At 41.3% G+C, this 27,434-nt stretch overlaps 1 protein-coding gene across 4 annotated transcripts in view; it reads left to right on the top strand.

Moving 5' to 3' along the window:
• Positions 1–10,950, top strand: part of cd2ap (CD2-associated protein) — a 241,382-nt gene extending 230,432 nt beyond the window's left edge. For all 4 annotated transcript variants that reach the window (XM_078542068.1, XM_078542067.1, XM_078542070.1 and 1 more), the window contains 2 exons: positions 1,741–1,804; positions 10,191–10,950. In XM_078542068.1, coding sequence (XP_078398194.1) covers positions 1,741–1,804; positions 10,191–10,232 — 106 coding nt within the window. In that variant the 3' untranslated portion in view covers positions 10,233–10,950. The remainder of the gene's footprint in view (positions 1–1,740; positions 1,805–10,190) is intronic.
• The last annotated feature ends 16,484 nt before the right edge of the window (positions 10,951–27,434 follow it).

Here is a 27,434-nt window from a genome sequence, read left to right as displayed (position 1 = left end):
ATGATACAAAGCTAGGTGGAAATGCAAGCTGTGAGGAGGACGCAAAGAGGCTGCAAAGCAATACCAACAAGTTTAGTTGGCACAGGTGACTGATGGGTTATAATGTGGGGAAGTTTGAGGTTATTCACATTGGTCATAAAATTAGAAAAGCATAATTTTTAAAAGGCATGAAACTCCTAAAAGTTGATGTATGAGTATACTAGAGACTCTGAACAAGCAACACAAAGTTAATTTGCAGGTACAGCAAGCAATCAGGAAGGCAAATTGCATGTTGGCTTTTATTGTAAGGGGATTGGAGTATAAGAATAAAGAAGTCTTGTTACAATTGTGCAGGGCTTTGGTGGGACCACACCTGGAGTATTGTGTGCAGAATTTGACTCTATATTTAAGAAGTGATACATTTCTATTGAAGGCAGTACAGCAAAGGTTCATCGATTAGTTCCTGGGATGAGAGGGTCCTCCTATGAGGAGAGGCTGATTAATTTAGGTCCGTACTCTCAAGTTTAGAAGAATGAGAGGTGATCTTATTCAAACATACAAGACTCGGAAGGGGCTTGTCAAGATAGACACTGATGGATTGTTTCCCTTGGCTGGGGAATCTAGAACACTAGGGTACAGTCTCAGAATAAGGGGCTGATCATTTAGGACTGAGATAAGGAGAAATTTCTTCACTCAGAGGGTTGTGAATCTTGGAATTCTCTATTCCAAAGGGTTGTTGATGCTCCAGCATTGAATTTATTTAAGGCTGGGATAGAGAGATTTTTGGTCACTCAAGGAGTTGAGGGATATGGGGAGCAGACAGGAAAGGGAAGTTGAAGCCAATGATCAGCCATGATCATATTGAAGGCAGAGCAGGTTCGGTGGGCCAAATGACATATTCCTGTTCTTATCTCTTAAAGTTTAGGTTAGCTAAGAACATGATACCATGATTGCTGCCCTCTAAATGCTTCCCTGCTGCCAGTTGACCCACCTCATTCTCCAGAACTAGTTCCAACAATTTTTCCTTCCTCATTGGTCCTAAAACATACTGATCTAGAAAATTCCCCTGAGCACACTCCAGAAACTAACCCTCCTCTTTGCCCTTTATCTATTGCTTTCAATGTCTGTATTAGGATAATTGAAGTCCCCCATTAACACTACTGTATAGGTTTTGCACCTCTCTGTGATTACCTTGCAAAAGGGTTCCTCTATCTCTTTGTCCCTAGATGGTGGCCCATAAAATACACCCAGTTGTGTAATCATACCTCTTGTTCCTTAGATCTAACCAAGTGGATTTTCTCCTTTGCTTCTTTTGCATATCCACCCTTTTGGACATTCTCTCCAGCGCTGTAATATTCTCCTTAATCAGTACTGCCACCTCTCCTCCTCTTTGTTCTTCCCTGAAAAACTCTGTCTTTCCTGAACATCTTGTATCCAGGAATGTTTAGTACCCAGTTCTGCCCTTTTGTGGAGCCAGTTCTACTTTATCCCTCGAGCATTAAATTCACCTCTGTCTATGTTGCCTGCAGCCCACCGACTTTATTTAGCACACTCCGTGCATTCACATACATGCTCTGTCAACATAAATTGGCCTTTATGCCTCTTATCCTGACTGCACTTTATGCCTTATTATTTATTTCTCTAGTGTGACTTAAGTTTGCACATAAACAGTGTGACTAATACTGGAATGGAACAAACAAAGCATACTGACAATATAACGCTGCATTCCAAAGTAACAATGTTTACATCTAATGTCCACAGGAAAGAATTAACTGAACTAAGGAATGACTTTGAAGAAGAGAAGAAACAACGTACTGCCTTGCAGGTAAGAGTGAAAACTCTGCAGAGTTTAATACCCTGTGGCAACTTCTGTTGTTGCCGAGTAAGTGTCAGCTATGGCTCCATTGGTAGAATGCTGAACTCGAAATCAGAAGATTGTGGCTTTAAACCCCACTTCAGACACAAATTCTAGACTGACACTTCAATGCAGTATTGAAGGAGTGCTGCGCTATCTTTGAGATGAGACAGTAAACTGAGGCTTCCTCCACCCTTAGAAGTGGATGTAAAATATTTGAGATTCAAGCAAGGGTGATCTCCCTGGTTTCCTGCCCATATTTATCACTCAACCAGCCTCAGTAAAACAGGTTACCTGGTCATTGTTGTGTTGCTGTTGTGGGACCTTGAAGTGTGGAAATTGTCTGTCGAAATTCCTGCATACACTTCCGAGGTGGTAGACTGAAGCACTTTGGCGCATCACGAGAGGTGCTATATACATGCCTAACTGTTTTTTCTTTGGTCAGTACAGTTAAGCCAGTTTGTTTGCCACAAACTCATTACTATATTTTTGAGTCATGCAGAGTTTTATAACACAGCAGTTCAGCCTATCTTTCCAGCTGTTTTTTTCTTTAACAAATCTACCCACTTGGCCTCACTCCGTTATTTTTTTTTTCTTTTTAAGCGTAATATCACTTCCCTTTTAAAAATTTTTATGGAGTCTACTTTCGTGGGTGCATCAGTTTCCTAACAGCTCTCCATGTAAAGAAAAATCTCCTACCATCCATGTTCATTTGGTGAAATTTTTAATTGATGCCCTCTAGTTACTGACTCAGTTACCAGTGAAATTTTTTTTGCCCAGTTTGCCTTATTAAGATTCATTATAATTTTGAACACCTATCACATCTCCTCTTCTGTGCTCTAATGAAAAGTGCCTTAATTTATCCTGTCTCTCCTCATGTCTAAGGCCCTTCATCCCTGGCATCATTTCTTCTGCCCCCTGTTCATGGCTTTGACATCATTCCTAATGTAAGGACCTTGAAACTGCACACCATATACTAACTGCAGTCTAATCAATGATTTATTCAGATTTACAATGCTTTTATGTTCTAAATCCCATTTATAAATCCTGAGGAACTATGTTTTTGTACAAAAACAGAATTACCTGGAAAAACTCAGCAGGTCTGGCAGCATCGGCGGAGAAGAAAAGAGTTGACGTTTCAAGTCCTCATGACCCTTCAACAGAACTGAGTAAAATTAGGAGAGGGGTGAAATATAAGCTGGTTTAAGGTGGGGGTGGGGGGAGAGAAGTTGGGGGATAGGGGTGGTTGTAGGGACAAGCAAGCAGTGATAGGAGCAGATAATCAAAAGATGTCACAGACAATGGAACAAAGAGGTGTTAAAGGTGGTGATATTATCTAAGAGAATGTGCTAATTAAGAATGGATGGCAGGACACTCAAGGTACAGCTCTAGTGGGGGTGGGGTGGAAAGACTGACAGGGCATTACAGGTATAGGTTTAAAAATAATGGAAATAGATGGGAAAAGAAAAGTCTATATAAATTATTGGAAAAAACAAAAGGGTGGGGGAAGAAACGGAAAGGGGGTGGGGATGGAGGAGGGAGTTCACGATCTAAAGTTGTTGAATTCAATATTCAGCCCAGAAGGCTGTAAAGTGCTCAGTCGGAAGATGAGGTGCTGTTCCTCCAATTTGCATTGGGCTTCACTGGAACAATGCAGCAAGCCAAGGACAGACATGTGGGCAAGAGAGCAGGGTGGAGTGTCAAAATGGCAAGCGACAGGGAGGTTTGGGTCTTTCTTGCGGACAGACCGCAGGTGTTCTGCAAAGCGGTCGCCCAGTTCACCTTTGGTCTCTCCAATGTAGAGGAGACCGCATTGGGAGCAACGAATGCAGTAGACTAAGTTAGGGGAAATGCAAGTGAAATGCTGCTTCACTTGAAAGGAGTGTTTGGGCCCTTGGACGGTGAGGAGAGAGGAAGTGAAGGGGCAGGTGTTGCATCTTCTGCGTGGGCAACTTCTCTCCCCCCCGCCCACCTTAAACCAGCTTATATTTCACCCCTCTCCTAATTTTACTCAGTTCTGTTGAAGGGTCATGAGGACTTAAAACGTCAACTCTTTTCTTCTCCGCCGATGCTGCCAGGCCTGCTGAGTTTTTCCAGGTAATTCTGTTTTTGTTTTGGATTTCCAGCATCCGCAGTAGTTTTTTGTTTTTATCTCTATGTTTTTGTACAGTTTTATTAACATACCCTGCTATTTTTAAATACTTCTGTTTCTGAACTCCTATGTGTCTCTTCAAATCATTTTAAAGTTTAGCAGATTCATGTATATTTGTTCTTACCCATTTCTTCTTCAAAGTATGTCACCTTATATTTCTCAAATTTCATTTGACATGTGCTTATCTAATCTAATCTATCTGTATGTGTCCCCCTGATGTCGCTTAGGGTCCTCTTCACATTTTATCATGCTTTCTATTTTTGTGCTGTCTGCAAATTTTGCTGATATACTTCCTATACCCAAGCATAGATCACTTATTTTTACATATGCAGTGAACCTACCACTGAATCCTGGGGCAGAACTTTTCACATGGTGGTCAGGCTCGGCAGGAGCGGTCGCAGAGCTGATCACCACCCGCGATCGGCTCTGCCCCGCTATTTTACGGGTTTTACATTATTTTTTATTACATTATTTACAATACATTTTACATAATGGCGGGCCAATTAAGGTCCACCCAGCATAATACACGGCCGGTAGTGCTCAGCGCTACCTGTGCAGGCGGGGTGGGGGGTGGAGGGAGAGTTGGGGCCAGTGCTCTTTTGTGCATGCACGCGAAAGAGCGCTTCAATCTCCCTGAGACAGCCTCAGGGAGATTGAATCGATATTGAAATTGTTAAATAAAAGATTTATAAATTTATTTAAACATGTCCCCTCATGTGACTGTGTCGCATGAGATGGGACATGTTTTTATATTTATGAGAGATTTTATTTATTGAATAAAAGCTTTAGGAAACCTCATCCCGTATGGTTGGACGGGCAACTTTAACAAGTACTCCAATGAATTTCTTAATGGCCTTAATAGGCCATTTACATATTGGCAGGCGTGCAGCCGACTCCAGCACGCGCCCGCCGATCAAAATATTGCGGGACTGCGCGATGACGTCGTGACACACGCCCGACCTCATTGTGCGTCATTTTATGTGCTGGCCCCGCTCCCGCACGCCCACTGAAAAATTCTGCCCCTGGAAGCTACCACTATTCACAATCCTCTGTGGAAAAAAAATCCATTAACAACTACTTCCTGTCCATACTAGCTCAACACCAATGTTCCCTGTAATATATTTTCTGTGTGGGGTGATTTCTCTAAGTGCACAGCCCCTTTAAATTTTTTTGCACAGCTGTGCCTATGCAGTCACTTAAATGCCAACTTGTGCACAGCCTGGGCAGGGACTCTCAGGTTGCTGCACAACTATGCAGCTTAGAGGAAACATTACTTTCGCACTCTTTAATTCACGTGCTTTAATTTTATCACTAATTTTCTTGTGTGACACCTGATCAGACATCATTTGAAAACCTATCTGAACAACATCTAACATGCTTCCTTAATGAATGCATTTTGTTGTTTCAACGAAGAACACAATTAATTTTCAGACATGGCTTGCCTTTTACAATTCCAGGCTGGTTGTCCTTAATTAACCCATGTCTTTCCAGGTGAGTATAAATTTTATATTGTGCCCTCGAGAAGCTTGTCCACCACTGGTATTGGCTGAAAATCTACAGTTACCAAATTTATACTTTTATCCCTTATTGAACAGAGGTGGTATTTTGGTTCAATTTCCATATCGAAGAATGTTTTAATGATTGTGCTCAGAGTCTTTGCTGTTTCTTCTCTGACTCCCCCGAGTATTCTGGGATGCATTTTACACAATAGAGTCATAGAGGTCTACAGCACAGAAAAAGGCCCTTCGGCCCATCGAGTCAGCGCTGGTCAAACAAGTACCTAACTATTCTAATCCCATTTTCCAGCACTAGGCCCATAGCCTTGTATGCCATGGCATCGCAAGTGCACATCCAAATACTTCTTAAATGTTATGAGGGTTTCTGCCTCTACCACCCTTTCAGGCAGTGAGTTCCAGATTCCCACCACCCTCTGGGTGAAAAAATTCTCCCTCACATCCCCTCTAAACCTCCTGCCCCTTGCCTTAAATCTATGCCTCCTGGTTATTGACACCCCACCAAGGGGAAAAGTTCCTTCCTGTCCACCCTATCTATGCCCCTCATAATTTTATACACCTCAATCATGTCTCCCCCCCCCCCCCCCCCCCCCCAATCTCCTCTGCTCCAGGGAAGATAACTCCAGTCTCCAATCTCTTCTCATAACTAAAACACTCCAGCCCAGGCAACATCCTGGTAAATCTCCTCTGCACTCTCTCTAGTGCAATCACATCCTTCCTATAATGCGGATTCCAGAACTGCACGCAATACTCCAACTGTGGCCTAACCAGCGTTTTATACAGTTCCAGCATAACCTCCCTGCTCTTATATTCTATGCCTCGGCTAATAAAGGCAAGTATCCCATATGCCTTCTTAACCACTTTATCTACCTATCCTTAAGGGGCTGGTGGATATGTACAAAAACACATTCCAGTAAGATTTAATATGTAGAAGTTATTAAAGATTTGTAAGGCATGCCTAAAAATTTCAAATCCAAAATTTACCTCCATAATCTCTGAATTCAGGAAAACATTTACATTCATGTGCTAAACACTATGTATATTTCTAACTGACAATATCTGTTCCTAAACTGCCAATGTTTCACTGTAATAATGAATTTAGATGATATTCTGTGGTACAGCTAATGAATTATATTAGGGTAGAGTCTAAAAATTCAAACCCTAAAATCTTGAAATATTTCTGATGGAATCACAATTTTAAATTTTTGCTGCTTTTGTGGCTGCTTCTTGTTAAATTTTCCCCCTTTGACTGTGAGTAAAATAAACCAGAATGTTCTACTCTTCCAATATTTGGCTACCTTATTCCATTTCTGATGTTTTTTTTGGTTCATTGGGTGTGGGCCCACCCTAATTGCCCTTTTTCAAGGGCATTTAAGAGACAACCACATTGCTGTGGGCCTGGAGTCACATGTAGCCCAGACCAGGTAAGGACATGAGATTTCCTTCCCTGAAGGGCATTAATGAACCACATGAGTTTTGTAAGTCAATCAGCAATGGTTATCATCAGACTTTTAATTCCAGATTTTTATTGAATTCAAATTTCACCATCTGCAGTGGTGGGATTCAAACGCATTACCCTGGGTCTCTGGAATCCTAGTCCAATGGCAATACTGCTATGTCACTGCATATTTTGGGCAACAACATGGAATTCAATCCAGAGAAGTGAGAGGCAATGCATTTGGGGAGGGCAAACAAAGCAAGGGAATACTCAATAAATGGGAGGATATTGAGAGGGGTTGAGGAAGTGAGAGACCTTGGAGTGCATATCCACAGGTCCCTGAAGGTGGCAGGACAGGTGGATAAGGTAAAGAAAGCATATGGGATACTTTCCTTTATTGGATGAGGTATTGAATACAAAAGCAGGGATGCAATGATGGAACTGTATAAAACGCTGGTTAGGCCACAGCAGGAATTTTGTGTACAGCTCTGGTCACCACATTACAGGAAGGACAGAATTTCTCTGGAGAGAGTACAGAGGAGATTTACAAGAATGTTGCCAGGGCTTGAAAACTGCAGCTATGAACAAAGATTGGATAGGCTAGGGTTGCTTTCCTTAGAGTAGAGGAGGCTGAGGGGTGACCTATTTGAGGTATACAAAATTAAGAGGGGCCTAGATAGGGTAGACATGGAAGACTTGTTTCCCCTAGCTGAGGGGTCAATTACCAGGGGGCATAGATTTACGGAGATTGGTAGGAGGATTAGAGGGGACATAAGGAAAAACTTTTTCACCCAGAAGGTGGTGGGCATCCGGAAGTCACTGCCTAAATTGATGGTTGAGGCTGAAACGCTCAACTCATTTAAAAGCTACCTGGATCTGCACCTGCAGTGCTGTAACCTGCAAGGCTACAGACCAGGTGCTGAAAAGTGGGATTAAAATAAGCGGTTTGCTTTTTTCTCATTTTGTGACCAGTGCAGACACAATGGGCTGAATGGCCTCTTTCTGCGCTGTAACTTTTCTATGGTTTCTAACACTATTTACAAGAAAGTTGGTAACGCTTCATACTGCTAATAAATTTTATTTTTTTTCTCCTTTCCCACCATTTTCTCCTGATCACCCCATGACACTTTGCTGGAGTTCACCATCCCTCTGACTCATTATTTACATGAGTCATGGCAGCAAGTGGCAGAAAGTTCTTTGATCCCTTGGGGCATCAATACTGATGTCAACATTTAAAGTCAAGACACCCTATAGCACTTGGATATTTGCCAAGTGCTGAGGACTTGGGCAAATTTCTTCAATCTCAACTCAAAGATAGAGAGATCAATTGGAACAGTCCATTACCCTGGACAAAATCAATGAACACAAACATGACAATGTCTGAGCATTAAATCTGGGCTCTATATATCTCAACTCCATAGTGCTAAACTCACTTAACCGTCAGAGAATAAATATTCTCAATATTGTTGCTCAGATGTTGTAAATAAGCTTTATTTTACAAAAACATATTTAAATTTAGTTCAGTATACGCCCTGCTTACTATAACTACAAGATCAATTATAGCAAAATTTGAGCAAAACCTTTTCACGTGAATTCTGCTTTTTGTCACCATTACTACACTATAGAAATTTGTACCTGTTATATGGACCTGAGTCAGCATGCCAAGTTGACCCATGCTGCCAGGCTTGATGGTTGGTTTGTGCTAAGTAAATGCATTTAAGGAAAGCCAGATAACATCAGGGTGAAAGGAATAGAAGGATATGTTAATAGAATGAGATGAATTAAGGTGGGAAGAGGCTCTTGTTGAAGCATTAACATTGGCATAGACCTGAATGGCCTGTTTTCTATGTTATAAGATTCAATGAAGTTCTAAGTTAGCGAGTTGCAATTTGAGCTGCTAAAGTTAATGGAGAAAAAATTGATCGAAAATAGATTCAGAATAAACTAGCAAGAGAGGTAAAACAAAAAAAACATTGTATAAGCTTCTATAGGTATGGCAAAAAAAATAGATTAGCAGAAGTAAATTTGGGTTTCTTATAGACAGATGCAGGGGAATTTATAATGTGGAATAGGGGAAATGGCAGAATCATTAAAGAAATATTTGAGTCTTCTACCCTATTGATAGAAAAAAAATTCAGTAATTGTGAGGAACCAATGCTCTAGTGAAAATGAGGAACTTGAAGAAATTAGTAATAGTAAATAAACAATACTGAAAAGATCAATGAGACTAAAAGCCTGTAAGATTTGATCAGGGGTAACATGTCACTCGAGTTGAGGAATCAAGTGGTTTATTTTAAAGGGTTTAATGAGAAGTGGTAGTTCAAATTGAACACACAAGCAGAATAGACAGTAGACATACTGTCTAATGTAGACAATATGAAAGGGTTTATGGTGCCAGAATGACCTGGGGCAGAATTTTGCCCTTGGTGGGTGGGCGGGCAGCTGACCCCCGCCGCTATTTTGAGTGGGCGGGCCAATTAAGGCCCACACAGCGGCCTGCCCGACAGGAAGCACTATGCGCTTCCTGTGCAGGGGGGGGGAGGGAATCCCCAGCTGTCAAAGTGCACTCTTTTACGCATGCGCACGAAAGAGCACACTGCTCCCTGAGACTAGGTGCTGTCTCAGAGAGATTACTGACAGTCTAAAAAAACTTTAAAAATAGAAAAATTAAAAAATTATTAACATGTCCCCCTCATGTGACAATGTCACACAAGATGGAACATGTTAATAAAAAGCACAGAAACTTTATTAAAGTTTTTAAAAACGGCCATGAAACCTAATCCCACCAGTGGATGAGGTTTCATGTTTTTTCAGAAGCCCGCTGGGGCTCCTGGCCTGCCCGCCAGCCTTAAGGTTGGATGGGCAGGGTCTTTAATTATCTTAATTATCCTGTCAATGGCCTCAATTGGCCATTGACAGGTCGGCGGGCGGACAGCTGATTTCGCTGTCCACCCGCCTTCCTAAAGGTTTAAATGAACCGGGATGACGTTGGGGTTTCCTCCCGACGTCATCCCGCGTCATTTTCCCATCGGCGAGCGGGCCCTGCCCCCAACTCGCTGACAGGAAAATTCTGGCCCTGGTGTCTGCTCCCTGCCATAATGATCTTCCATGCCTTTAGGCTGATCAGGGTGTTAAGTCGAAGTTAGCAAGCTTAAAGTGCCACCTCCTTTTGTCCGTGATTTTTACCACTTGACTGCCTGTTTAATATACTTAATTATAACTGAATAATGGTCATTTATTTTTTATTCACAGCTGGAGATAGACAAACTGAAGAAAGCTGTCCAGTCTACGTGAGCTACATTCCATTCTATATTTGGGACAACTTACTACGACTCAATTTCTGCAAATAACCAGGAAAACCAGTACTTTGAAATATTTTTCCCCTTTTATTATAACCATTGTCCTGTATGAAAATGTCAGATATTATGATATATCTTTATATAGCTGGGTATAATTATATGATGTAAATTTTTCGCCAATAAGAATTAGAGGCCTTATCTGCTATTGTGCTGGATTCGCAGACTATGCATTCATGGTGAATGTTTGAGTTTGCTTACTGTACTACTGAATCTGTATAAAGGGGTCAGAGATGTTTAATTTTTAGTTAAGATGTAGTTTAATTTTTTTTAATGAATCTATGATGATGTAGTTTTGCAAAACTGTATAAGATTGACGTATAGATATTTTCTGCGACATGGGAAAGAGCTTAATAGATTTTAGTTTTTTTTTCTCTACAGGAAAGGGAGTTTGATCTTGCTGTATACAATTTATGTTAGCTTTCCTATTCAGGGTAAACACTATTGTGCCTGATTGAAGCCTGCAGATACAAGTATTAAATGAATATATAAAGTTGATGTTTTAAGGGGCAAAGGAATGTGAACTACAGACCAATTCCCTATGCAAAGTAAAACTATGTATTTTCATATCTAAGGTTATATATAATTTAAATGGTTATTTACACATTACCTGCAATAAAGGGAGCTTATGGCCCTTACAAAAGGGTCTGAGGAAATGGGCAAACATCAGTTGTATCTTTGACATGTTTACTTTGAATTATGATTCAAGACTGGATTCTTTTTTCTGCTTACCTGTGGTTCTCTCTTTCTGATCAGTTGATATTGCAGATGCAATAAGAAACCTGTATTTCTGAAGGGGGCAAAATAACTCCAATTTTAATTGCATTTACATGGAACCATTTGCTCCTAGAGGGATTTAAAAATAAGTGGTATTGTGGACTGATTTTCAACAGTCCTTTGCTGCAATAAAGCTCATTACAAATGATTGTGAATGACAAGCATTTATATTAAAAATCCATATTCTGATTTTCTTTTTATCTATTACACACCAATACAAAATGCATTGCTCTGTAAATGTATTAGCTGTTCATAGCATTCCCTTTCAATTTATAGTTTGTCCACTTTTATTTTCATGTTTTGCCTGATAAAAATGAGAAAAAATGGTTGTAATACATTTTCATAATCCGTGGCTCTATAGCCTTTATAATCAAGGTTTATTCACAATTTGTTTGAAAGTGTTATGCAATAATGCATACTTTTAAGGTTTTGACGTCCATTTTTTTTTAAAGCTGATTTGACGAAAACAAATCCCTCTCTTTGTAGTTGCTTCCTTACAAATGGACCTGGAATAATCCTGAAGAATTACTTCGGATTTTGTAAATGCAAGAGCATGGATTACTTTAGATGTTAAATTATTAAAACCTTATAAGGAACTACCACAAAACAAATCATCATCCAAATGGTTTCATTAAATTTGTAAGTCTTCCCAATTAATATAATTTATTGATCAGTCATGGTGATTTCTCATAATTTGAAACATTAAACAATTCAATTGTGAAATATTTTTTCAACTGTCTATCTCTCATCAGTATGACTGTCCTCTCAAACTCTCTTCAATAATTGCCCTCCCTTCCTGATGTATCAATTGTGCTCCAAGTATTGTGATGTGGGAACAAGGTCAATGACTGATGCTCCAAACTCCTGTATCTTACAGGAACGGTACATCACTGTCCCTTCTTATAAATAAGGTCTCCAATATTTGTTATAAAATGCAATAGCATTCTTACAATTAGCATATAAATAAGCAATAAAAAGCAAAATGTAATACTTTTTTTAAAAAAAATCGAGTCCCCTTCATTAACATACCAGGTCTGATTATTGTTACAATCTCAGTAAATTCTTCAAAAAAAATCAAAGTCCCAGTAATTTACTGAAAGAATGAAGCCACAAGGTTCCAGTTTAAACAAATAATTTTTACTATACAAGAGTCAGTTTCCTTTCTCAGTTTCCTCCCTCAGTTTTGGTCTGTCCAAAAACAATATAAGATTTGAAACCACAGATTCCATCACACTTTCTGCCCAAATTTTGAAAAAATAAAGCTTTACCATCATGAAAGGGCTCTTTACGACCGTTTTGAAATACAAGTTCTTATCATAAACATTTTAACAAATAACTTTATTACACACTGTACAGACAACATTTCATATTTCATAATTACATATATTTACAAAATTATAAGGGCTTAACCAAAGCAAAAGCAAGTAAAATGTAACAATTGGGATCAGCAAGATTCAAACATCATGAAATTATCATAACTGAGAGTCTGCCTTCCCTCCTACACCCTTTCTTTAAACTCTGGACAGAGCATGAGCAATTACATCGTTTTTCCTGGCAACGTGCTCAATTTTTAGGTTGAAGGGCTACAGCATAAAACTCCAGCAAAATAACTGAAGATTATTTGTGCTTTTCCAAAAGCACCATTGTAATTTAATGTTTTCCTTGAGCAAATGCCCAAACTACCTCAAATAACCATGGAAGGGTAAGGTATCCCAAAAATTTGAGCAATAGGTGAAGCTAGCCATTTCACACTGCTACTATGTAGTAGCAATGTGACTGGTATTTTCCACTAATAGGATGCCGCGGCCACGCCTAAAAGATGTTCTGCCCACTACAAGGAGTAATTTGGTATATGCCAGTGCAATGCCAGGTACATAGGCTGTAAATGCCAATGACTGGCAGATTGTAATAAACAGCACATCTCTTCGGCTGTTCGCAGCAGACAGAATACTGACCATACTCGACCAACCCATGCTTGCAAAACTCACAGCATAGAGTCCAACATTAAGATGTGATTTTGTGATTGGACAGTACTTGCTGAACAATACCAAGTGTGTGATGAAATACACTAACAGCCAATTTAAGATTTTCAGTCATGTTCGCAAGGTGGCTTGCTTGCGCTTGCTGAAAGCTGCCTATATTCATAAGCAGGGACCTGCCTTCTGCAGGCAAAAGGAACATGTTCAGGCATTGTGCCTTTTTGGAATTTAAAAATAAGGTTGGGGGACAATGGTTCCCTAATGCATTTTACATGGCAACATCTCGGCCAATCAGAGTCATCTTGCCAACCAATCAGCACCCGTTTCTCATACAGTTTAAATTGTTGCTCCCTTTGAAATTTAGCATCCTTGCATCTGTCTTGATTGCAAAATGAAAAATTTCGACTGCATGTCTTTTTTTCAGCAATACTCAAGTTCTGTACTACCAATATTTGAATAAAAAATTAATCTCTTCCATTGTGGCATCAAAAAAGTGATGAAATTGCAGGATCCATAAATGGTTTATTTTCTGTGCAAAATAAATTCATGAATTTCTCGATGATTCACATATTTACCCATGCATATGACACAGTATAGCAATTTGTATGAGTGTTTTCAGTCATGTGCCTAACAGAATGCCAGCAAAAATAAAATGTTCTTGTTTCTAAGTCTTCCTTGTATAATGTCAATCAGTGTGGAGTTCTTTCCTTCAGGTTATGAATTGTGGAGATTTTCAAAATGTCAGATTTTTAATTTTACATTTTTCCTCACTTTCCTAACGTCTTCTCCTTCAATCTGATCTTTACCCCCTCACGTTACTTTTCTTGCTTTACCTGATTTGACATTGAATTCACCCACTCTAATTCACAACCCTTTGCAGTCTTTCCACATTATTTCTCAATCCATTAATCATATTTGTTCCATTTTTCACCAAGGTCCCAGATATCTCAGTGCACTGTTGTCAGCTTGCAGTTCCAGCAATTTTGGGGAAAATATATTAAAACTTAAATATGCAAGAACAAGTCATCTAACTGGCACACTGTGAGATGCTAGACTCCAGAAAAATCTATACCAATGCATCCACTAGAGGATATTCTCCTGAAGTCTGCAAACTACTTCAATAGTTATAAAGCAGATTAGAGGTTAACATCCATGATGCTATTATATTTTTTGGTAGGGCCACTTTACTCTCCCAACGGGATCAGATTTTTAGTTATCAATTTTCAGAATTTGGAGACAATATTATGGTAATTTTGTTTAGTGTATTTTTGCGTGTGTGTGTGCAACTAAACTGGAGCCTGAGGGGTAGAATTTATTTAGAGGTTTCTGATCTTCTGGCATAACATTGGTAGAAGATTGGCAGAAAGCCTGGGGCAATTGGTAAATGGCTGCTTGTGATTCTTCTCCAGGTTTCTACCAAAGTTATAGTGGGAGAACCTCTGGAATTTACTGATTTGAAACTTGGATAATGTTTACTACAGTGAGAACTGAGTGAATTCAGCTACATTGCCAGAGGTGCGCTCTTTTGAATGAAATGTTATGCTGAGGTCCTATCTGTCAATTCAGGTGTGAATGAAAGGTGAATAGGGAGTTAATTTGGCATTCTGGCTATTATTTCTTCCTTGGGCAACATCATTAACAAATAGATTAAATGCCAGTGACCTTAATTCTGTTTTATAGGATCACATTGCATAAATTGGCTGCCTTCTTTTACTTCAAACAACAGTGATCGCCTATCAGATAGAGTACATTAACTACAAAATCATTTGGAACATTTGGAATGCACGGTATAAATGCAAGCCATTTTTATTCAAAAATCCTTTTGACCTATTGAAACCCAGAAGTTTGTTAAATCAGAATTGTTTTAGGCAGTGAAGTATTAGAAATTAAAATGCTGAATCTCATTGCTGAAAATTTCCAACCTCATTTCAAAGACTTCCCATGGAGTTTGGTATTTTGCATAAGCCAAATTAAAAAAGACAATCATCTAAGCAGTTTTAGTTCACCTGACTAAATCTTGCAGACTTTGGAAAAAGATGTGCTTTATGAGGAGGCAATTTTGAACATGAGTACAGAGGGCATCTAGGTGATTTATTGTAGGAGTTTTCAAGGCTACCTGAGTCCCCATCTATGGCACCCTGTACTATGAGAAACTGGATACAGCATCATGCTACAGAATCATGCTCCTACCTGACATGCATGCCAAACTGAAGCTCCCATTCAGAAGGTGACTGCTCTCCTGAAAGGCACATACGAATTATGAGCAGGAGTAGGCCACTCGGCCCCTCAATCCTGCTCCACCATTCAATAAGATCAAGGCTAATCTGATTTCTGCACATTCCCGCGTACCCCTTATAACTTTACACCCCCTTATCAAGAATCTCTGCCTTAAAATTGTTCAAAGACTCTGCTTCCACCATCTTTTGAGGAACAGAGTTCCAAAGGCTCAACCCTTGGTAAGCAAAAATTTCTCCTAATTTCTGTCTTAAATGGGTGACCCCCTTATTTTTAAACAGTGACACTTGGTTTTAGATTCTCCTACAAGAGGAAACATCCTTTCCACATCCACCCTGTCAAGACCCCTCAGGATAAAGGCTGTTGTTTCAATCAAGTAGCTTCTTACTCTTCTAAACTCCAACAGATACAAGCCTTTTCTGTCCAAATCTTTCCCCATGAGACAACCCGCCCATTCCAGGTATTAGTCTAGTAAAACTTCTTTGAACTGCTTGCAATGCATTTACATCCTTCTTTAAATAAGGAGACCAACACTGTACACTGTATTCTGGATGCAGTCTCACCAGTGCACTGTATAACTGAAGCATTACCTCCCTTCTCTTGTATTCAATTACCCTCACAACAAGCGATAACATTCTATTAGAATTCTGAATTACTTGCTGTACCTGCATGCTAACCTTCTGCGATTCATACACTAAAACACCCAGAGCCCTCTGCATTTCGGAGCTCTGCAAGCTCTTGCCATTTTGTTAATATGCTTATAATTGCAGCCTTTTTGATGAGGTGAGTTAATCTCAAACAGAGCTCCTTGTTCCTCAGATATTGAAGTAGTCCATATCCATATGCAGCAAGACCTGGACAATATTCAGCTTTGGGCTGGTAAGTGGCAAGTAACATTCACGCCACATAAGTGCCAGGTAATGGCCACCTCCAACAAGAGGACATCTAAGCATCTTCCCTTCAAATTCAATGGCATTACTATTGCTTATCAACATCCTGGAGGTTGCCATTGACCAGAAACTGAACTGGATCAGCCATATAAATACTGTGGTGACATGAGCAGGTAAAAGGCTGAGTATTCTGCAGTAACTCACATTTTGACTCCCCAAAGCCTGTCCACCATCTACAAGGCACAAGTTAGGAGTGTGATGAAATACACTTCACTTGCCTGGATGAGTGCAGCTCCAACAACATTCAAGAAGCTTGACACCATCCAGACAAAGCAACCATCCACTACCTTCAACATTCACTCCCTCCACCACCAATGCACCCTGGCAGCAGTGAGTACTATTCACAAGATGCACTACAGCAACTGACCAAGGTTCCTTCGACAGCACCTCCCAAACCTGCAACCTCTACCACTCAGGACAAGGGCAGCAGATGCATGGGAACGCCACCACCTGCCACTTCCTCTCCAAGCCACATAGCATCCTGAATGGTAACTATATTGCTGTTCCTTCACATTGCTGGTTCAAAATCGTGGAACTGTCTCTAACAGCGCTGTGGGTATACCTCCACCACATGGACTGCAGTGGTTCAAGAAGGTGGCTCACTATACCTCGAGGGCAATTAGGGATGGGCAATAAATGCTGGCCTAGACAACAGCCACATCCTGTGAAAGAATAAAAAACAAGGTTGCTAGAAGATTTTGGTGTACTGTAAACTCTTTGGCAAGTGAGGAATATCTTGTAGGGCACATCCCCCAAATATATGTAATTCAAATTCAAACTTGCTCTTGTGGAACTCAGATTTGTTTTGTTAGTTTGATATGAGAACCATTGCACAATTTTATTAATTGCTCCTATGTTTTGTAATCAAACCAACAACTTTGAACAATACAGCTGCTCTCATATATAAATTTAGAGATTTTTAGAATCATATCTTTCAAAACTGAAGTTTTCTTTTACAAAATGGAAGGACCTGGCATGATCTGGTCATCTGGATGCTAACCTGAGATTCTTTTTTAAAAGGTCATAAATTCACCTTGGAACTGTCAACAAGCAGGTCTCTTCCAAGAAATCACCTGACCTGTATGGTACTTGAGAAGGAGTTGGGTTTTGTATGTTGAACTGCAAAGCACTTTAATTAATGAAAAGCTGGGAGACAAAAAGGCAATCACATGGCAGAGAAAAACAACTTAAGTTGTGAACCTGCTTGTTTTAAAGGCAGTTTTGTTGGAGAACAAGCTGAGGAAAGAAGGTTACCTTGACTGGCACCCCCTCTATACCTTGCCAAAAGTGGTGTGTGGCTATCAACCTGTAGCTAGAGAATCATCATCTGAGTGTAACCAGTCTTCATTTGGACCTGCAAAGCTGAGATCAGTGGTGAGAACGTCCAGGAATTCACTGGGACCAGTGACCCATCTTAGCTGCCTCACTGTCATGTTATGGGGATCCAGAATTTAGCTTTGGAGGAGCCTCAGCCAGTGCCCATGTCCAATAGGTATGAGGTTCTTGATCCTGGTGTGGAGGAGGGCACAGACTGCAGGGAGGATGAGCAAATTGGCCACAGCACTGTAGTCCAGAGCACCTTTCAAGTGGCGGTAGAAGAGAGAAATATAGTAGTAATAGGGGATAGCATGGTTAGGGTAATACATACTGTTCTCTGCAGCAAAGACAGAGAGTCCCGAAGGCTGTGTTGCCTACCTGGTGCTAAGGTTAAGGACATGTCTGCTGGGCTGGAGTGGAACTTGGAGGGGGCGGGGTGGGGGGAAGGATCCAGTTGTCGTGATCCACGTAGGTACCAACTACATAGGTAGGACTAGGAAAGTGGTTCTGCTGAGGGACTCCGAGCAGCTTGTGGTTAAATTAAAAAGCAGAACCACAAGGGTAATAATCTCTGGATTACTATCTGAGCCATGTGCAAATTGGTGTAGGGTAAATATGATTAGAGAGGTAAATGTGTGGCTCAAAGATTGGTGTGGGAGAAATGGGTTCTGATTCATGGGGCACTGGCACCAGTACTGGGGAAGGAGAGAGCTGTTCCATTGGGATGGACTTCATTTGAATCATGCTGGGACCAGTGTCCTGGCAAATCATATAACTTGGGTTGTAGATAAGGCTTTAAACTAATTAGTGGGGGGAGGGTTCAATTGAAGGAAGTTTAGAAAATGAACAAGAGAGCAGAGGCACAGAGTAATGAAGAGGCAAACGATAATCAAAGTGTGACAGGAAGGGGCAGACAATGTAAGCAGAAGAGTGTAGCAGAAATTAGAACCAGAATGAGTAATAATGGTAAAAAGTCAAAGCTTAAGGCTCTTTATCTGAATGTACACAGCATTTGTAACAAAATAGGTGAGTTGATGGCACAAATAGAAATAATTGAATCTGACATGATAGCTATTACAGAGACATGGTTGCAAGGTGACCAAGACTGGGAACTCGATATTCAACGGTATTCGACATTCTGGAAAAATAGGCAAAAAGGAAAAGGAGGTGGGGTAGCTTTGTTAATAAAAGGTGACAGTGTGGTAGTAAGTAGTCATATAGGTGAAATAAATAGTGATGTTTGGGTGGAAGTAAGGAATAGCAAGGGGAAGAAGTAATGGGTGGGAGTCTTTTATAGGACCTGAAGAGTTGCCTCACTGTAGGACAAAGTATAAATCGGGAAATAATTAAGGCGTGTAAGAAGGGCGTTACAATTGTTATGGGTGATTTCAATCTGCGTATTGACTGGACAAATCAGATTGGCAGGGGTAGCATGGAAGATAAATTTTTAAGAGTGCATCAGGGATTGTTTCTTAGAGCAATATGTTGCAGAACCTACCCGGGAACAGGCTATTTTAGTTCTAGTAATGTGTAATGAGGTAGGATTAATAAGAGATCTCATAGTTAAGGGTCCTCTCGGGGGTAGTGATCACAACGTAATAGAATTTGAGATTCAGTTTGAGGGCGAGCAACTCGGATCTCAAACCAGTGTCCTCAGCTTAAATAAGGGCAATTACAGAGGTATGATGAAAGAGTTGTCTAAAGCGGGCTGGGAAAATAGACTAAGGGGAAGGTCAATGGATGAGCAGTGGCAGACATTTAAGCAGATATTTCATGATGCTCAGCAAAAATTTATCCCGGTTAGAAAAAAGGACTCGATGAAAAGGATGCACCACCCGTGGTTAACAAAGGCGATCAAGGAGAGTATCCAATCAAAAACTAAAGGATACAAAATGGCAAAAACTAGTGGTAGGCCAGAGGATTGGGAATTTTTTAGGAACCAGCACAGATGACAAAAAACTAATAAAGAGGGAGAAAATTGATTATGAAAGTAAATTGGCAAGAAATATAAAAACAAACAGCAAGAGCATCTACAGGTATATAAAAAGAAAGAGAGTGGCTAAAGTGAGCATGGGACCTCTGGAGAATGCAAATGGAGAATTGATAATGGTGAACAGGGAAATGGCAGATAATTTAAACCAATACTTTGCATCAGTCTTCACGGTGGAGGACAGAGGGATCTGGGTATTCTTGTGCATGCAACACAAAAGGTTAGTATGCAGGTGCAGCAAGTAATTAAGATGGCAAATGGAATTTTGGCCTGTATTGCTAGGGAGTTGGAGTTTAAAAATAGGGAAGCCTTGTTACAACTGTACAGGGTGTTGGTGAGGCCGCATCTGGTGTATTGTGTACAGTTTTGGTCCCTGTATTTAAGAAAGGATATACTGGTATTGGAGGCAGTTCACGAGATTCACTAGGCTTATTCCTGGGATGAAGGGGTTGACTTATCAAGAACGGCTAAACAGGTTAAGCCTTTATTCATCAGAGTTTAGAAGAATGAGGAGCGATCTTATTGAAATGTACAAGATTCTGAGGGGGCTTGATAGGGTAGATGATGAGAAGATGTTTCCACTAGTGGGGGATTCTCAAACTAGGGGACATAGGGAAGGATTTTCCCCCTGTTGGAGTGGGGGGCGAAAGTGCAGGAGCGGGCAGGCGCACCTCCGATTGGCACCCCTGATTGGGGGGGGGAGCACCATTTTACGTGGGCAGGCCAATTAAGGTCATCTAGCGTGATGTCCGCTATGCGCTCCCTGTGCAGGAGTGGGGGGAATCCCTCTGCCGAGATGGCGCTCTTTCGCGCATGCGTGTGAAAGAGCACACTCATCTCCCTGAGGCTAAGTGCTGCCTCAGGGAGATCGGCACCAAATTTAAAAATGGTGAAGGTGTAAAAATAAAATTTCCCTGATATGTCCCCTCATGTGACGTGCCCATCACTTTAAAGCATACATCTATTAAAATTTTAAAAACCCTATGAAACCTCATCCCGCCCGTGGATGAGGTTTCATGCTTTTTCTGCTCGCCGACCTAAAGATCCTGGCCATAGTTACAGAATAAGGGGACACTCATTTAAAACTTAGATGTGAAGGAATTTCTTCTCTCATAGGGTAGTGAATGTCTGGAATTCTCTACCCCAGAGAGTTATGGAGGCTAGATCACTGAAAGCATTTAAACAGGAGGTAGATAGATTTTTGAAATATCGGGGAATTGAAGACTAGAGGAGCTGGCACGAAAGAGGAGTTGAGGCCTGGGGCAAATCAGCCATGATCTTATTGAATGGCAGGGCAGGCTTGAGGGGCTCAATGGCTCCTATTTCTTATGTTCTTTTGTAGAACTCCAGGTCAACATCTTTGAGACCCTGCAGACTTTATCCTTTATTTCATAACACCCATCCTCTAAAGCCTATCTCTGCAGAGACTCTATCTGTTTGTCCTTTGTTTGTGTGTGTGTGTGTGTGTGTGTGCTGGGGGAATTCTTTGGGAAGAGATAGATCGTTATACTTCCCAATTACAATTGTGTTAACCAGTACTTGCAACTTGTTAAAAGAAATTGTTTTAAACTAAATTAATCATTCTGAGTTTTAACATTTAAATTAATGGTGCACCCTGCAGAGTATTGGGTCTTGATAATTCACGCTCTCCTCCCGTAGTAACATAAATTGGGGGCTCTTGCGGGATTTTGAAATGCGGACAACGGGTGATTGGACGCAGAATAATAATTGGAAAGGGACAAAAGGATGGAGACCAGGTTTCTTATGCACTGGTAAATTAAAAAGGCTTTGGAAGTTGCTAAGGCTTTTTTACAGATGGAAAAGGTAACCATGACTGGTTTACAGAAATTAACCAATGGAATTGGCAGATAAGCTGAAGTTAGAATTGACCAAAGGGGAGAGGAAAGCAGACGTAGTTGAGATAATAGCACAGCACTTGAAACTGGAAGGGATAACAGAGAGACCACCTTCTCCAGGGGGTGTCAATTGAGTTGGCTAAGATCCAGTTGAGAATGAAGCAACTTGAATATGAAAAGGAACTGAAAAAACTTGAATTAGAGGCAAAAGAAAGGAAAAGAGAATTGGAATTAAAAGGCTGGAGGCAAAAGAAAAGGAAAGAGAAAGGACAGAAAAGGAAAGAGGAACTGGAATTTTGGGCAAGGGAGAAGGATAAAAAGAGGGAATGAAGGGAGAGAAGGAACGAGAAAGGGGTTACCGGCTTAAAAGGCTGGACCTTAAAAAAGAGGAAGGTTCTGATGATGAAGAAAACCTCCAACCCAAAGCCAAGTGGGGAGAGTTTAAATTTGTACAAGCTCTTCCAAAGTTTGAGGAAAGGGGTGTAGATGTATTCTTCACTTAATTTTATAAGATGGCTAAGCAAATGAAGTAGCCAAACGAAACCTGGGCATTGCTCTTACAGAGTAGGTTGGTGGGTAGAGCTCATGAGGTTTATGCTTCACTTTCAGAAAAGGTATTGGTGGATTATGATGCAGTGAAAAAAGGCTATTTGTAGTGCATATGAGATAGTCCCTGAGGCATACAGGCAGAAATTTCGGAATATAAGGAAACAGCCTGGGAAGATCTATGTTGAGTTTGAGAGAGTAAAGCAAAGCAATTTTGACCATTGGATAAGGGCATTAAAGATAGCGACAATGTATAAAGCTCTTAGAGAAATAATTCTCTTAGAAGAATTTAAAAATTCACTTCCTCCTGTAGTTAGAACCCATGTTGAAGATCAGAGGGTTAAAACAGCTAGACAGGCAGAAGAGATGGCTGACGATTATGAACGGGTCCATAAATCTAAACCCTTTTCCCATCATCCCCACAAACCTGAGAAGGATAGAAGATGGGAAGGTGAAAGGCAGGCAAGTAGTCAGGGAAGGGAAGGGACAGCTGGGAATACCCCGGAAACTCCTGCTCAGGCCAGAAAGGAAGGTGCTGAAGGTGGAAGCGATATTCAAAAGCTTAAGTGTTTGCATTGCAACAAGGTGGGACATGTTTGTGCCGATTTCTGGAAGTTGCATGGGAAATCCATGGGACCTATTGGGGTACGTAAGGAATTGGGATTCAGGAAAAGGAACTCTGACTGAAAGCACAACAGATCACGTTGTAACATTAACTACAGCTGTAAAACCGAGCGTGGACACTACTGTGAGTTCAGGGGAGGTGAATGAGATACATGAGAGTTATAAAGAATTTTTGTCAAGGGAAAGGTAACCCCTTATCCCTCAAATGAGATAACTAAACCTATGATCATACTTAGAAATGCAGGAGCCACTCAAACACTTTTGCTGGAGAAAGGCATAACTTTTCCACCAGATAGCGCTTTAAAGGCCAAAGTTTTAGTCAATAGTATTGGTAGGGAGTATATACCTGTACCTTTGTAACGGCTGCACTTGGAATGTGACTTATTGTCTGGGACAGTGAAGGTAGGGGTTGTTTAGCAGTTATCCATATATGGAGTTGATTTACTCCTGGGAAACTTTTTAGCTGGAGCGAAGGTAGTAGCTTCTCCCATAATTACAGAAAGCCCAAGTGAGGTTAAAGAGATGGAGCAGTTACAGGAAAAGGTTCCAGGATTTTTTTCTTTGTGTGTGATGACCCAAACAATGGCTTAGCAAAGTCCATCATCAAAGGTCAAAGTGATACCACAGACAGATATTTGGCTGGCTGAAACTTTCTTTAAAGACTTAGATAACCCGAAAGAGACGTTTAACAAATCTTCTCTAGTTGAGCTCAACAAGCTGATCCAGAATTAAGTAAGATAGCACAATCAGCCCAAACTGAAGATGAGGCTAAGGCAGTTCCAGAGTGTTATTATATTAGAAATGGAATTCTAATGAGGAAGTGGAGACCTCTTCACAGACCTGCAGATGAGGAATGGATGCTTGCTCATCAGGTAGTGGTACTGCCCAAATATAATAAAGAGATATTATGGATAGTGCATGAAAGTCCTATGGCAGGACACGTAGGAACATGGAAAACGTGCAATCAAACCAGCACTCTTAATTCCTATACCAGTTTTTGAGGAACCATTCAGTAGGGTGTTAGTGGACTGTGTGTGACTGTTACCTAAAACGAAAGCAGGACACCAGTATATCCCTACCATTATGGATACATCAATGCTATTTCCAGAGGCTGTCCCTTTAAGGACTATTATGGCTAAAGTAGTGGTAGACAAGTCAACCCAAGTTTTTACTCGATATGGATTACCGGTAGAGATCCAGTCAGATCAAGGTTCCAATTTTATGTCTAAACTTTTTCAGAAAATAATGTGTAGTTTGGGTATAAAACAGTTAAAGTCCACAGCATATCACCCACAAACACAGAGAGGGGTACCATCAAACTCTCAAAACAATGATTAAAGCATATTGTCATGAATATCCCCATGATTGGGATTAAGAACTGGATTTTCTTTTATTTGCTACCCAAGATTCACCATAAGACCATAAGACATAGGAGCAGAAATTAGGCCATTCGGCCCATCGAGTCTGCTCCGCCATTCAATCATGGCTGATAAGTTTCTCAACCCCATTCTCCCGCCTTCTCCCCGTAACCTTTGATCCCCTTACCAATCAAGAACCTATCTATCTCCGTCTTAAATACACTCAATGACCTGGCCTCCACAGCCTTCTGTGGCAATGAATTCCAATAGATTCACCACTCTCTGGCTAAAGAAGTTTCTCCTCATCTCTGTTCTAAAAGGTCTTCCCTTTACTCTGAGGCTGTGCCCTCGGGTCCTAGTCTCTCCTACTAATGGAAACATCTTCCCCACGTCCACTCTATCCAGGCCTTTCAGTATTCTGTAAGTTTCAATCAGATCCCCCCTCATCCTTCTAAACTCCATCGAGTATAGACCCAGAGTCCTCAAACGTTCCTCATATGTTAAGCCTTTCATTCCTAGGATCGTTCTCGTGAACCTCCCCTGGACCCTCTCCAGGGCCAGCACATCCTTCCTGAGATACGGGGCCCAAAATTGCTCACAATATTCTAAATGTGGTCTGACCGGAGCCTTATAAAGCCTCAGCATGACATCCTTTTATATTCTAGTCCTCTCAAAATAAATGCCAACATTGAATTTGCCTTCCTAACTACCGACTCAACCTGCAAGTTAACCTTAAGAGAATCCTGGACTAGGACTCCCAAGTCCCTTTGCACTCCAGATTTCTGAATTCTCTCCCCATTTAGAAAATAGTCTATGCCTCTATTCTTCCTACCAAAGTGCATGACCTCACACTTCCCCACGTTGTATTCCATCTGCCACTTCTTTGCCCATTCTCCTAACCGGTCCAAATCCTTCTGCAGTCTCCCCGCCTCCTCAATACTACCTGTCCCTCCACCTATCTTTATGTCATCTGCAAACTTAGCCAGGATGCCCTCAGTTCCTTCATCTAGATCATTAATGTATAAAGTGAAAAGTTGTGGTCCCAACACTGACCCCTACGGAACTCCACTAGTCACCGGCCGCCATCCTGAGAAGGACCCCCCTATCCCGACTCTCTGCCTCCTGCCAGACAGCCAATCTTCTATCCATGCTAGTACCTTGCCTCTAACACCATGGGCTCTTATCTTATTGAGCAGCCTCCTGTGCGGCACCTTGTCAAAGGCCTCTGGAAGTCCAAGTAGATAACATCCATTGGCTCTCGTTTGTCTAACCTACTCGTTACCTCCTCAAAGAATTCTAACAGATTTGTCAGGCATGACCTCCCCTTGATGAAACCATGCTGACTTTGCCCTATTTTATCATGCACTTCCAAGTATTCTGAAATCTCGTCCTTAATAATGGACTCTAAAATCTTACCAATGACCGAGGTCAGGCTAATCGGCCTGCAATTTCCCGTCTTTTGCCTCACTCCCTTCTTAAACAGGGGGGTTACATTAGCGATTTTCCAGTCCTCTGGGACCCTCCCTGACTCCAGTGATTCCTGAAAGATCACCACTAACACCTCCACTATCTCTTCAGCTATCTCCTTCAGAACTCTGGGTTGTAATCCATCTGGCCCAGGTGATTTATCCACCTTCAGACCTTTCAGTTTTTCTAGCACCTTCTCCTTGGTAATGGCCACCATATTCACCTCTGCCCCCCGACTCTCTTGAACTTTGGGGATGTTACTCGTGTCTTCCACCGTGAAGACTGACGCAAAGTACCTATTCAGTTCCTCTGCCATTTCTTTGTTCCCCGCTACTACTTCTCCAGCGTCATTTTCCAACGGCCCAATGTCCATTTTTGCCTCTCTCTTACCCTTTATATATCTAAAAAAACTCTTGCAATCTTCTTTTATATTACTGGCTAGTTTACCCTCATATTTAATCTTCTTCCTCCTTATTTCTTTTTTAGTTGTCCTCTGTTAGTCTTTGTAGGCTTCCCAATCCCCTGGTTTCCCACTGCTCTTCGCCACATTGTATGCTTTCCCTTTAGCTTTTATGCTGTCCCTGACTTCCCTTGTCAGCCATGGTTGCCTCGTCCTCCCTTTAGCATGCTTCTTCTTCCTAGGGATGAATTTTTGCTGTGTCTCCCAAATTACTCCCAGAAACTCCTGCCATTGCTGTTCCACTGTCTTTCCTGCTAGACTCATCTCCCAGTCAATTCTGGCCAGCTCCTCCCTCATGCCTCTGTAGTTGCTTTTATTCAACTGTAATACCGTTACATCTGATTTCAGTTTTTTCCTCTCAAATTGCAGGGTAAATTCTATCATATTATGGTCACTTCCTCCTAAGGATTCCTTCACCTTAAGCTCCCTTATCAAATTTGCCTCATTACACATCACTAAATCTAGAATTGCCTGTTCCCTAGTGGGCTCCACCACAAGCTGCTCCAAAAAGCCATCTCGTAGACATTCCACAAATTCCTTTTCTTGGGATCCACTACCAACCTGATTTTCCCAGTCTACCTGCATATTGAAATCCCCCATGATCACTGTAACCTTGCCTTTCTTACATGCCTTTTCTATCTCCTGGTGTATCTTGTGCCCCACATCCTGATCACTGTTCGGAGGCCTGTACATAACTCCCATTATGGTTTTTTTACCTTTGCGGTTCCTCAACTCTACCCACACAGATTCTACATCTGCAACCCCACCCCCTCTGCCAACCTGCCTATCTTTTCAATAGGATGTATATCCTTGGATATTTAGCTCCCAGTCCTGATCCCCTTGCAGCCATGTCTCCGTGATGCCCACCACATCATAACTGCCAATTTCAATCTGCGCCACAAACTCATTTACCTTATTTTGTATACTGCGTGCATTCAGATACAACACCTTCAGTCCTGTATTTCCTGTCCCCTTTCTCATTGTTGTCCCTTTATCTGATGTGCTTGAAGTTATATTCCTAGCCCTTTCCAAACACTCTGTCCTGTTTTGTGTTCTGGGGACTTTAATAGCCTCTCCTGGGCTATCTTTTCTTTTCAGTTTTTTCATAATTTTCCATGAAGTTGAATCCACCCCCCACCCCCCCCCCCACCGCCACACGCTAACCTGCTGCTTTGTTTCCCATTAGTCATACTTCTTGGAGTTTTACCCCTCCCTCCCCCCCCCAACTTTCTAGTTTAAAGTACTGTTGACCTCCCTATTTACCCTTTTCACTAGAACATTGGTCCCAGATCGGTTCTGGTGGAGACCATCCCAACGGTACAGATCCCTCCTGTTCCAATACTGATGCCAGTGCACCGCGAAATGTAACCCATCTTTCCCGCACCACTCCTTTAGCCACGTGTTTACTTCCCTTATTCTCGCGTCCCTATGCCAATTTGCATGTGGCTCGGGTAGTAATCCGGAGATTATAACCCTTGAGGACCTGTTCTTTAATTTAGTTCCTAGTTCCTGATAATCCCCAAACAGGTCCTCTTTCCATGTCTTACCTATGTTATTTGTCCCAACGTGGACCACAACAAC

This window comes from Cetorhinus maximus, chromosome 5, assembly GCF_964194155.1.
Source record: "Cetorhinus maximus chromosome 5, sCetMax3.hap1.1, whole genome shotgun sequence".
NCBI lineage: Eukaryota > Metazoa > Chordata > Chondrichthyes > Lamniformes > Cetorhinidae > Cetorhinus > Cetorhinus maximus.
Note: the sequence above shows the minus strand (reverse complement) of the source record. Positions and strands in the feature narration are given on the sequence as shown.